At 44.4% G+C, this 12913-nt stretch overlaps 2 protein-coding genes across 3 annotated transcripts; one reads left to right on the plus strand and one right to left on the minus strand.

Moving 5' to 3' along the window:
• The first annotated feature begins 315 nt into the window (after nt 1-315).
• On the plus strand, nt 316-3735 carry LOC119307846 (protein trichome birefringence-like 16). Of its 2 annotated transcripts, none has more exons than XM_037583933.1 (5): nt 316-532; nt 1653-1855; nt 1981-2145; nt 2410-2605; nt 2725-3735. In XM_037583933.1, exons 2-5 carry the CDS (start codon nt 1717-1719, stop codon nt 3563-3565), a joined length of 1341 nt encoding a protein of 446 aa, XP_037439830.1. In that variant the 5' UTR covers nt 316-532; nt 1653-1716; the 3' UTR covers nt 3566-3735. The 2 variants fall into 2 exon arrangements, with proteins under 2 accessions (XP_037439830.1, XP_037439831.1); XM_037583934.1 differs by having other exon boundaries at nt 316-518.
• A 76-nt stretch (nt 3736-3811) lies between these two features.
• On the minus strand, nt 3812-7022 carry LOC119307847 (arginine/serine-rich coiled-coil protein 2-like). The gene is made up of 6 exons (XM_037583935.1): nt 6685-7022; nt 5109-5187; nt 4943-5005; nt 4521-4565; nt 4385-4441; nt 3812-4240 (listed from the first exon to the last, which is right to left on the minus strand). Exons 1-6 carry the CDS (start codon nt 6903-6905, stop codon nt 4148-4150), a joined length of 558 nt encoding a protein of 185 aa, XP_037439832.1. The 5' UTR covers nt 6906-7022; the 3' UTR covers nt 3812-4147.
• Between the last annotated feature and the right edge of the window lie 5891 nt (nt 7023-12913).

Below are 12913 nucleotides of genomic sequence, written 5' to 3' on the forward strand. Positions count from 1 at the left end.
CGGCTCATGGGATCACGAGGAGCAAATAAGGGCCAAATAAGGATGGGATGTGTTGTTGAAGAAGAAAATGGACGACAAGGAAAGAAAACTACGATGTGTGGGCCTGTGTCCAACGAGGGGGTGCTAGACGTGCAATCCAAGCGAAACGCACGGCCCGCGCGCGACTGGTGGAAACGTTTTCCCCAAAGAAAAGAAAAACCCTCAAACAAAAACCCAAAGAAAAGAACCTAGTACGCACCACCATCGCGACGCTTTGCCGTGCACGTCGTACGTCACGTACCCCCTCTAGAACCTACTTACCACTCGTGTACCTGTTGCTCCGTGCCGCAGCCCCACTGGACCACAGCCGAGTAACCACACCCGCAAACCGCCCCCCAGCACCTGGCCAAGAACCGGGGCCTCCTTGTCTCACCTCGCCGCCGGCCGGCCGGCCGGCTGGCTGCTTTGGAGAGAAGCGAGCCTCTTGTCCTATCCCTTCTCGGCGGCGGGTTGCTCGGCCGGCGAGCTCAAGCCCCAAGGTCAGTCAATACGGGTACGTCAACTGCCTCTACCTCTTAGGCTCTCCGTAGCTGCTTTGCTTGAGCTTCGAAGAATTCGTTTTTCCTCTCATCTCCGGCAGAGTTCAGATTCGGATTCTGAGCTAGCCATTTCTTTTGCTGGGGAGGAGACACCTACAAATTAGTGGGTTCCCCAGGCCGGAATCAGAATGCCTGAATGAGTGTTCTTGGTCAACCATATTTCGCCCGGCCAACCGGATCACGAAAGCACAACTTGCAAGTTGCTACTGCCTTTTTTTTTTTACCAATCTTGCCACACACACTCTGCTCTAGATTATAATTCACTTTCCCGACCTCTGCTTCAGCCTGCAGTCCGCAAAGATGTTCCAACTAGACAGAGTACTTTGCTCAGTGCTGTTCTAGCCAGGATATACAACTTAGAATTGTGTTCCATGAATCATAGCTGAGTTGCATCACCTTAGAATAGCAGGGTCTACTATGACCGGAGAATTCCATCACCTTGGAATTGCGGTCTTCTTTGACTAGAGCCATTTCAGCAGTCCTACATATCAGGTCAATTGTTCATCAGTATAAGCAAAATCTCAAGCCATTGATGCTCCGAGCGGTTGCGTAGTCACCATCATCATGTGCCTTGTTAATTGCTACTAGTAATCATGTACGTGCAATACAGGTTAATATTAATTGCACTGAAAATTAATATTTGGCAGGATATTAATTGCACATTGATATAATTCATTGGTTAGCGATGATATTAGGTATGCTATCAATTAGGGGAGAGTGATAAACATGTTTAGCACTAAACACTGGGGCGACATAAACCGTTGGATAGATGCGGTTGAACGTATGAGATGTGTTGGATCTCCGCAGCTCGCTCTTTTTATATTAGTAAAAAGATAGATATAGATGCTTCAAAGCTCAAACTTCACTTGTCTAAGGTCAGGAGAATGTTTATATGTCTACACCAACCAGCCTTTTGTGCCAAACTTCCCACATGCCCTTTGCTTGCAACCCAAAAAAAAAAGATATTACATGTTAGGTATGTAACGTATGTTAACATAACATTCATCATTTTCTTCTAGCTAACTTCGCAATTTTCTGCTACCTAACTTCACCTTCTCTTCTTGTATGTACCAGCTACGTGCCATTGCCACATATCTGTCATTTGAAGAAATCTGTGCTTCAAGTTCAGTAGAGGAGAATGAGGCTGGTCTGTGGCCTCAGATTCAGGCACCTCAGACCTGCGTTCCTCGCCATCTTTGCAGTGTTCCTTCTTTGGAAATGGGAGAAGGGGTCGCTGTACACTCCTGGAATCCTCCGACCGGAGCCATTGGTCTTGAGTGAGTTATCCAGGCCCTCTCAAATTATAAGCCCAAGAACTAATATTCTTTCAAGGTCCTCTCTGTGGGTCATCTTCGGGGCTGGTTTTCCCTGTAAATTTCTGCTGCTCACTCACAGTTTGTAGATCGGAATATCTCCATGGAGGAAGATCTCCCCATCATCGATCCGTTGGTGCAGTCGGTTACTGAAGTAGGAAAGGAAGCCACTTCTGCACCTCCACCTCTGACCATAGTTCATAACTCTGAAGATGTCATAAATAACGCGGGAACAACACCTCGTCAGAAGAAAGGTATTTCACTATCTCACACCCTTTGTTAGCTTGTGCTATTGGCTTTTGAGATGTACTCCCTCCATTCCTAAATATAAGTCTTTTAGAGATTTCAATATGGACTACATACGGATGTATATAGACATATTTTAGAGTGTAGATTCACTCATTTTGCTCCGTATGTAGTCCATATTGGAATCTCTGAAAAAACTTATATTTAGGAACAGATGGAGTATTATGTTAAGGTTAGCTTTCTCCTGAATTTTTGCTTCATCGATATTTTAGAATGTGACTACAGGAATGGAAAATGGTTTCCCAATAACCACAGGCCACTGTATTCTGGCCCCAGATGTAAAAGATGGCTCTCTGAGAGCTGGAACTGCAGATTGACACAACGCACAGATTTCGCTTACGAGAAATTTAGATGGCACCCTGAAGGCTGCGGTATGCCAGCGTTTCAAACTGCCCAATTCTTGAGAAGGTATATGTTGCTGCTCCTTCAGTTTGAATTTGCAGGAGATGCTATGCACTACATTGTTTCGCTAAGGATTTTTAGAGCTTTTCAGGTAATCATATCATACTAATTTGGACATGTTTCAGAATGCAGGATAAAACCATTGCTTATGTAGGCGACTCTTTGGGGAGGCAGATGTTCCAGTCGATGATGTGCATGCTTGCGGCATCTGGGAAACATGATTCAGATGTGGAAGATGTTGGCTCCAAGTACGAAATGGCCCAGACACATCGTGCAAAACGACCAACACGGCCAGTAGGCTCGGCCTACCGGTTCCGGAGCACAAACACGACCGTCCTGTATTACTGGTCATCGACGCTCTGCGATCTGGAGCCTCTCAGGCGATCAAATCCATCTGCCGGTTACGCCATGCACCTTGATCGCCCGCCTTCGTTTCTCAAGAAGAACCTTCACAGGCTCCACGTCCTGGTTCTGAACACCGGGCATCACTGGAACAGGGGTAAGCTGAAGGCGAACAAGTGGGAAATGTACGCCTCAGGAGCACCTAATAACAACCGAGAGATCGCCAGCATGTGGAAGGCGAAGAACTTCACTATACATGGTGTTATGAAGTGGCTAGATGCCCAGCTTCCTAGATATCCCCGCCTGAAGGTATTCTACAGGTCACTGTCACCAAGGCATTTTTTCAATGGGGAGTGGAACACCGGAGGCACTTGCGACAACAAGGATCCTTTGGCCAAGGGTACCAGGGTGTTTCAGAATCATTCTGAAGATGCCGACGGCGAGGGAGCGGTCAAAGGCACTAGGATCAAGCTCTTGGATATCACCGCGCTTTCACGGCTACGGGACGAAGGGCACATATCAAAGTACAGTATCAGAGCTACACCAGGGGTCCAAGATTGCCTGCACTGGTGCCTTCCTGGTGTTCCAGACACATGGAATGAAATACTGGCCGCTCAACTGTAGGCACTTGGCTGCTGTCAGGGCAGGCTCAGAGGTTTATATTCATCTTAGCCCGTCTTTAGAAGCTTTCCATCATGAACGGAGTACAGTTCATGAACTTTACTTTTCACCATGTAACTCTGTAACACTTGTTATGGCGGTATACAGTTCAAAAAACATTCTTTTCAAGACCATGAAACACTGTTATACATGATTGTGTGTTCAATCAAAGAAACATGACTAGAATACATCCAGTATGACAAGCTTAGATCAAGTATCCCTGCCAGGAAAATTCTATAAAATTGGTGTATCTCCAAGTTAAACGGGCTTACAAAAAGGAAGCTACAAAGTACAAACTGGTAACGATCAAATTTTTAATAACACAAACACCCCAAGCTCAAAAATTGTAAGACCTAGTGATACATGTGACCTTTGTCCAACCACTAGCCAAATATACCGATATAAAGCACTGATGGTCACAGTCATCAACTTCAAAAAACAGGACAAAAAACTTCTAGGGGTATCACCAAACACACACATGACTAAGCAGTGGCATGAAGACAAATCCAAGCCATCCAGCCAAGCATCACCACTTTCGATAAGTTGTCAATCATAACTGGCATTCAGAAACTTCAACAGTTCATTGCGCTTGCTCTCAGCCGCCTTATCTTCCTTGGATTTCTCGAGCTTCATCATTATCTACAAATTAAGTCAAATAGTTCATACTTCATAGTCCCACTTACATTAGAACGAGTTTCATTCTAGCAGGTACAACATCCTACTGTTGTGTGAGTACAACCTAAAAGATAAGGATCAAAATGGTAGGAAAATCATCCTCCTCACCTTTTTACCAGAGATAACACTCCTTTTGCCGCTTTCCTCCTTCTCGCGACCAAGGAACTAATAAAGAAAATAAATTGCATTAGAAAATGATTATAAGAACACAAACAAATGAAAGGCGCACAGGAAATATTTATACCTTGGAAAGCTGGACCGGACCGCTAGAACGTTCACTCTCTTTCTTCTGTATAAAGCTCCCGCATTGAAGAGAACAAAACATAACAACCAAGACAACCAGCAAGCCAATACACCATGTTGTCACCCGTTCACGAATCCCAGCTCCAATGTCAAAGAGCCAACCCAGAAACAGGTAGCAAGAAATATAAGGATCTCTCACATGGAAATAAAAAGGATAAGAAATATTTCTGTTGCTAAGACGGTGTGTAGTACATGATATTGAATATTTTTCAATTTATATATATAAAGTGTGCCAATGATAAATCTAATCACGCCAACAGTTGCTGATCTACAGAAAACGAGTATTACATGTGACAAATTTAATTTACCAAAATTTTAAGCTATGATAAAAGGTTGGGGTTTTTAGGTAAGTAGAAAATTTACCTCTCTATGTTTACTCTTGTCCCGTTTATGATGCCTATCCTTGCTTCGCTCTCTTTCCCTAGACTGCCAGAATGAGGATACAGTGAGTCAATGAGAGGCCAAGTACTAGGTGTATGCTGAAAAAACCCACAAGACATCAAACATATATGAATTGCTGGGGCAGTACCTTCCTTGATCTACTGCTCTTCTTATGCTTACGTGATCTGCCAGATGCCTCGCGGTCACTATCATAAGAGCTTGCGCTACTACAAAAAGAATCAGACACTTCAATATGCCAGAGTAGGGTCAATTGCAAGCAGAAGAAGTTATTACTGAATATAGTCTAAAACACAAAGGCAGCATTATCCATATCTCATCCATGAAGCTTAGACAGAGGATTAATGGCTGGAAATTAATAGAATACTTTATCCACTATTAATCACAATCTGAATCTCCTCAAAGCCTGGCATTTATCTAGCTAATACAGTAACCATCATGAGTCGTGACTAAAAAGATCACAGAAATTGCAAAAGGAGTATCCCATCCTTCTTCAGAACCACTCAATTCAGGTTCACCTAAACTTGTTCCTGGATACAAGTGGGAGGATCCCAATTCCCTACAACCCAAAAATACAAACAAAACTGGAGTCCTAAACTCAAATACACTTCCCCTTGAACAGATACAAACTCATTTTAGTATGTGGTTCGTTTGGGTTCCCAAAACAACTTTTTTTCAGGAACATGATGTTTCCTATTAAAAACATTCTCTAGAACCTAAGGTTGAACTATTCTTTAGCTGGCCAAAGTTTGACATCATAATAGCTCAAATCAAAGAGAAAATTTCATCATAGAATAAAATATTGATTTGCAACAACCTGACAACCCCCACCTCCACTTCTTAGAAGATATATCAGCACCCTCAGCTCGCATCTAAGAAGCTCTTATCTTGAGAAATTTCTATTAACTGATGAAAAAACAGAACACCGCTTTGTTAAAAGTTCCGGATTTAGATCACAACCATTATCCTCCCTTTATCACCTTACATGATTACATTCTTTGACCAGCACTACAGCTCTATCCCCATCAATAGCAATCCGATGTGGAACAGTAATTTCGCTGAATTTCCAGCATATATTACTGTCAACATTGGTTCCTTTCACAGAAAAATATCATCATAGAATAAAACATCGATTGCTAATGACCAGATGGCCCTCACCTCCACTTCTCAAAAGACATTTCACCCCAAAAACTGGCAAATAGAAAAGTGGCGCTCGCTAATCATTTATAAATAGTCAGCACGCTCAACTCGTATCTAAGAAGCCTTTCCTTTATCATACAAGAGATTAACAGGAAGAACAAAAGGATGTTACTTAAAAGTTCCAGGTCTAAATCGCAACCATTGTCTTCCCCTTATCACCTCACATGATTCATGTCTTTGAGCAGCACAGCGACTCTGTCTCCACCAATAGCAATCTGAAGTGCAGCATATACTACTGTCCTCGTTAGTTCTTACAGTATTACCCAGCCTGGTATTGCATCTCCAACAAGTCCAATTCTAGAAGGAAGCTGCGTATCATTATCCCTATGATTCCAACTGGAAATCGAGACAGCGATGTTGATCTACGCATATATTTCCTCTGCCCCGACCCTCCAAAGTCAACCGCACCAACCCAATCTCCTAGATCACGAGGTCTTTCAGCCTAACCCTAGCTAGCAACGGGAACCTATACACAGAGAGGGGGCGAGGAGGAGGGGGATGCTCGCCTGTAGCTGTCGTCGTCTGAACGGGACTTCCGCCTCTCCCGGCGGCGGCGCTTGTGGCGGGACTTGCGGTCCTTGCGCACCTTCAGCGCGGAGGAGGAGGACGTGGACGGCGCGGCGTCCTTGCGGCGGCTGTGGCGGCGGCGGACGCGGCGGTCGCTCCCCGATGAGGAGGAGGAACCAGTGGAGTCCGTGCCGGAGGAGGAGCTGGCGGACGGCGCCATGGCTCGCGGGTCGCGGCGGTGGCGGCGGCGGCGAGGGAAGAGGGTGTTCGACGAAAAATCTCCTTTCCTCCCTCGCGGAAAAGGGAAGGGTAAAAGAAAGAAATGCGAGGAGCGGCTCGATTGTCCCGGTCGTCGCGGTCGGACAGTAGCACCGGAGGCTGGGCCTCTGAATCAGACCGAGTCGGTCGACGTGAAGCGCGCGTGCACGCAGGTGTTTTTTTTATTTAACATCAATACAGACACAAGCACTCATGTACACTCACCCCTATGAACGCAGAAACGCACACCCTATTTTTATGAGCACCTCCGAAAGACTGAGCCGACATATCATCTTGAAATTTACGAAATCACCGTAGACACCTCATCGACGGAAACGTCTCCTTCCACTGAGAGCAAGTATAATAAGACTGAGTTGGTAGGCTATAAAATGTCCAAGTCAGCAAAAATACTAGCTGGAGGAGAGAGAAGAGAGGAAAGAGAAAGAGACGGGCGCTTCAGCAAGTGATGTACTGTAGCACTGCACTCGAGAGAAAAAGAATGCATGCGAGGGCTAAAGGCTGGCGCTTCTTCCTCTCTTTCAATCAAGTGCATTTGCATTCTTACCCATGCATGCAAATATTAATTGCTACAGCCAACTTACAGCCAGCCTTATTATATGTGAATTTTTTTTCACAAAGGCTATATATGACATGGCATGAGTATAGAGCCAGCAACAGCCGGCTCTTCTATTAACCATGCTCTGAATGCGCATCGCCGGAAATCCTGAAATAAATCCAGGAATAAATGCGAGCACCAGGATTTTTGAACCCTGGTGGGCTGGTGATATCAAAGTCCTTCTAACCATCCAACCACAGGTTGGTTCGCTGTGCACGCCAATGTTGGGCTGAAATAAGGCGTCTTTATTTTAAAAGAAAACTGAAATGAATCTTGAATTCGTACTTCTAAGTGTGGAAATCAAATTCTAACATGGAAATTCCTGAAACTGGCACCATGTACACTCCAATCCCGGTCTATCACAGCCATACCCCCCCCCCCCACCACCACCACCAAACCGCTTCGCCCCCTGTCTCTCCCCCGACTCTTTCCATTCTCCCCTTCACCTTCTCGCACGACGATGGTGAACGGCGGCCGGTCATGGTGGACGAGGTAGACGCATTATGCTAGCAACCCCTTCCCCCTCACAATGTTATCATTATCACATTCATTGTCGTTTCTCGGGTATGGCTAAGGTTTAGAATAGAAAATTGGTGGTTTCTATGATTTTTCTTTTACCAAAAAAGTTAGGGTATGAGCTTAATATTTGGTCCTCTTTTCTGAATTATTGAGTGATAGTAAGGGACAAGCTATCATTGCCAAAGCTTAAAGGCCCACCTTGGTGATCACATTCCTTTCAAAGTGGCCAAGAATATCATTTTTCTGCTACCTTGTGAAGACATGTCAAATGGATTGTTGTTTTCTGTTTGATGATGTTGGTTGTATGAAAATGTCATACTACATTATTGATGGAGGAATAGATGAGGTAGATGTTTACTATTTTTGGAAGTAGGATGAAGAAAGTGAAAAGAGTGGTAGTGCTTTTGAAGATGAGACAGGGAATGAGGAAAAGGGAGTACGGTTATGCCATTGTAGTCAATAGTAGAACTGAGACTGTGAGATTGTGTTAGTACCATTCAACTAGTTGTTATGCCTTTATAAATTGAGTCGTTGAATGTCGTATCATTGTGGCAGTGTACTGAATGGTGTGTCATTTCGGATTATATAAATAGTAATGTCATTGTGGTCAACTAACTGCCATGTAAATGTTGCTTCTGTCCTGATGGTTTACGTGTTGCTTGACCTAAGCAGTTGTTGTAAAATGTAACCGACATTTATATGTGTCTTCGGTGTGTTTGTTTGCCTTATAAGTTGGTGTCAATGCAATACATTTATCTATTGTGATGATCTGAAGTTGTCAATGTAACAAACATTTATATGTTGTTTACGTTATAGTGATCATACAATTTGTGATCAATGCAACTAAAATTATCTACTATTTAGAACTTGATTTCAAATTGCACATGTACACAATAATAAATAGAAAGTTCACATGAATACTACATATCAAGTTCATTCATTTTAATATCACCTAGCAATAGAAGCTCACATTACAACACTCATCCATTAGATTCACTGATCTTGCTACTAACCTAACACATCTTTTGCAACTAGACCAAGCACAAGCATTATCATGTCATAAAACACACTCCTATGCAAATACGATTCTCATATGTCCTCATTGCCTCAATATGTGCATTTTTCTCTTCTGCATGCTCATTCACTGCAGCAGTTGCTCCAATGCAACCTCCAAACCCTTACAAACTTCTTGGGTTCTTCACAAATTTGAAGACTTCCAAACACCTAGCTAATCTAGGAGGTGCACACCTTCCAAAAGTAACAACATACATGTTGTTGTGATGAATCCCTTGTTCTTGTGTTCAAAAGATAATCTCCTCAACACCTAAACTCTCTCAAGATTTGACTTTTGGATTGGATAGGTGATACGTCTCCAACGTATCTATAATTTTTGATTGTTCCATGCTATTATATTATCTGTTTTGGATGTTTAATAGGCATTTATATGCTATTTTATCTTATTTTTGGGACTAACCTATTGACCGAGAGCCCAGCGCCAGTTTCTGTTTTTTTGCCTATTTTAGAGTTTCGCAGAAAAGGAATACGAAACGGAGTCCAAACGGAATGAAACTTTCGCGATGATCTTTCTTGGACCGAAAGGAAACCAGAAGACTTGGAGATGAAGTCGGAGACGCAGCGAGGCGGCCACGAGGCAGGAGGGTGCGCCAGGGGGTAGGGCGCGTCCCCTACCTCGTGGGCCCCTCGGGGGTCTCTTGGCCTAGCTCCTTCGCCTATATATACTCTTATACCCTGAAAACATCCAGGAGAGCCACGAAACCACTTTTCCACCGCCGCAACCTTCTGTACCCGTGAGATCCCATCTAGGGGCCTTTTCCGGCGTCCTTCCAGAGGGGGATTCGATCACGGAGGGCTTCTACATCAACACCATTGCCTCTCCGATGCAGCGTGAGTAGTTTACCACAGACCTACGGGTCCATAGCAAGTAGCTAGATGGCTTCTTCTCTCTCTTTGATTCTCAATACCATGTTATCCTCGATGTTCTTGGAGACCTATTCGATATAATATTCTTTTGCGGTGTGTTTGCCGAGATCCGATGAATTGTGGATTTATGTTCAGATTATCTATGAATATTATTTGGTTCTTCTCTGAATTCTTATATGCATGATTTGATATATTTGCAAGTCTCTTCGAATTATCGGTTTAGTTTGGCCTACTAGATTGATCTTTCTTGCAATGGGAGAAGTGCTTAGCTTTGGGTTCAATCTTGCGGTGTCCTTTCCCAATAACAGTAGGGGCAGCAAGGCACGTATTGTATTGTTGCCATCGAGGATAAAAAGATGGGGTTTTCATCATATTGCTTGAATTAATTCCTCTACATCATGTCATCTTACTTAATGTGTTACTCCTTCATGAACTTAATACTCTAGATGCATGCTGGATAGCGGTCGATGTGTGGACTAATAGTAGTAGATGCAGAATCGTTTCAGTCTACTTGACACGGACGTGATGCCTATGTTCATGATCATTGCCTTAGATATCGTCATAACTATGCGCTTTTCTATCAATTGCTCGGCAGTAATTTGTTCACCCACCGTAATATTTGATATATTGAGAGAAGCCACTAGTGAAACCTATGGCCCCTTGGTCTCTTTTCCATTATATTGAATCTCTTTTACTTATTACTAGTTTTCGATTTACTATTTTGCAATCTTTACTTTCCGATCTATAAACCAAAAATACCAAAAATATTTACTTTACCATTTATCTATATCTATCAGATCTCACTTTTGCAAGTGACTGTGAAGGGATTGACAACCCCTTTATCGCGTTGGGTGCAAGTTGTTGATTGTTTGTGCAGGTATTCGGTGACTTGTGCGTTGTCTCCTACTGGATTGATACCTTGGTTCTCAAACTGAGGGAAATACTTACGCTACTTTGCTTCATCAATAGGTAGGAGTGGAAAGGAAGAAGGGTTAGATCTCAAAGGATTGGCTTGAATGGTTGGAGTAGAAAGCCCTTCAAAATTAGCAAAAGGAGGTGGAGTTCTCTCTCAGAACATACGATGGGAGTGGAGTATGATGTTAACTGGTGAATAGGTAGGGATATAAATAGGAGGGGCCAAAAATCCGATCATTGCCAACTTTATTACACAGCTCGAAGCTCCGAAGTGATTAGCTTGGAAGTTCCGACGTGAAAAGGTAGCAACTTTCAGATGCTTCAGACGGTCTGACCAAAAGCATTCGGAAGCTCTGAGGGGTACACTTGGGTTGTGGCACACTCTTAATTTGTTGTTGCTTCAGAAATTCTGACCCGTTTGTTTAGAAATTCCTACATGGCAACAGAAGGTTTACAGTAGATTCGGTGATTCTAGATGGATACTTGGTGGCTCAGAATGGGTAGTGTTTATGGAACAACATACCTGGTGAGTGTTATGGTGATTCGGGCTGGAAGAGCTTGGAAGCTCTGAAGAGAATGAAACTAGGTAAATATAGTGGGATCTTCGAAGGAATTTGAGGGTTTTTGGAGTTTAATGTTTAAGCACATGGAGCAAGAAGCTCCTCACCGCATCCTCATCCCCTTTTGACAGTGTTGACATGCCTATAGATTCACACTACTAGGGAAATGCTTATAGGTAGGACATCAGCAGTAGCGCTGGAAAATAAAAAGCGATGCTTCTAATTAGCAGTAGTGATGTTCTCTTGCAGCGCTACAAGTGATGCTTTAGCAGTAGCGCTGGAAATGAAAAACGCGCTACTACTAAGTGGGACCCAACAAGCCCACTGATGCTAGCTGTAGTAGCAGCACGACCCAAAATATAGTGCTACTGCTAAGATTATAGCAGTAGCGCTTGCTTTGACAACACCGCTACTGCTAATGGGCCCCACTGAGTAGTAGCGCTTTCCTAACCAGCGCTACTACTAAGCACCATAGCAGTAGCAATGTCTAGAAAACAGAGCTACTGCTAGCGCGTGGCTGGTGTGCCACCTTTTGACCCCCCCTCTCCCCATCCCCCTCCCCTCCTCCCTTTGCCCTCTCCCCCTCCTTTCCCCTCCCCCTCTCTAAGTTAGTTCTCCACCATTGTTGCCCTTCTTCTCTCTTCCTTCTACCTCTCTTCTCTCTCCACATTAATGCCCCCTCCACCATAATTCTCCTCCATAAATGGCCTCTCATCTCTAGCTATCTAGCTACCTCATTTATTTGGCTCTCCCTCCTTCCATACATATTGTAACGCCCCGGATTCGATGCGCCAGGTGTCTGCCAGTTATTCGCCGTCGTTGCCATGTCATTTGTTTGCGTGTTGCATTTTATCATGTCATCATGTGCATCTCATTTTGCATACGTGTTCATCTCATGCATCCGAGCATTTTCCCCGTTGTCCGTTTTGCAATCCGACACTCCTATGTCCTCCGGCGTTCCCCTTTTTGTATCTCGTTGTGAGCGGGTGTTAAACTTTCTCGGAATGGCCCGAGGTTTGCCAAGCGGCCTTGGTATAGCACCGGTAGACCGCCTGTCAAGTTTTGTGCCATTTGGAGGTCGTTTGATACTCCAACGGTTAACCGGGTAACCGCAAAGGCCTCTTTTGTGTGCAGCCCAACACCCCTTCCAAAGTGGCCCAAAGCCCAGCAAACTCCCCTCCTTGCTCTCGGTCGTTCGATCACAATCGTGTGGGCGAAAACCGCACCTCATTTGGAGTCTCCTAGCTCCCTCTACCTATATAAACACGTCCCCCTCCGAAATTCGCGGTGAAACCCTAGCCTAATCCTCCCCGCCGCCACCGGACACGTCCGGCCGCAGCCGGACATGTCCGCCGCCCGCAGCCACCTCACTCCGGCCACTCCCAAGCCGCCACGTCACCCCGCCGCCGCTCCCCTCCA

The sequence above is a fragment of the Triticum dicoccoides genome, chromosome 5B (genome assembly GCF_002162155.2).
Source record: "Triticum dicoccoides isolate Atlit2015 ecotype Zavitan chromosome 5B, WEW_v2.0, whole genome shotgun sequence".
Lineage (NCBI taxonomy): Eukaryota > Viridiplantae > Streptophyta > Magnoliopsida > Poales > Poaceae > Triticum > Triticum dicoccoides.

Excerpts from the sequence above, each read along its gene's own strand:
- LOC119307846 (XM_037583933.1), top strand. The coding sequence starts at position 1,717 with ATGAGGCTGGTCTGTGGCCTCAGATTCAGGCACCTCAGACCTGCGTTC. Across the intron at positions 1,856-1,980 it reads ACCGGAGCCATTGGTCTTGA|ATCGGAATATCTCCATGGAG; the intron begins GTGAGTTATCCA and ends CACAGTTTGTAG. Across the intron at positions 2,146-2,409 it reads AACACCTCGTCAGAAGAAAG|AATGTGACTACAGGAATGGA; the intron begins GTATTTCACTAT and ends TCGATATTTTAG.
- LOC119307847 (XM_037583935.1), bottom strand. The coding sequence starts at position 6,905 with ATGGCGCCGTCCGCCAGCTCCTCCTCCGGCACGGACTCCACTGGTTCC. Across the intron at positions 4,566-4,942 it reads ACAAGAGTAAACATAGAGAG|AAGAAAGAGAGTGAACGTTC; the intron begins GTAAATTTTCTA and ends AGCTTTATACAG. Across the intron at positions 4,442-4,520 it reads GTCCGGTCCAGCTTTCCAAG|TTCCTTGGTCGCGAGAAGGA; the intron begins GTATAAATATTT and ends TTTCTTTATTAG.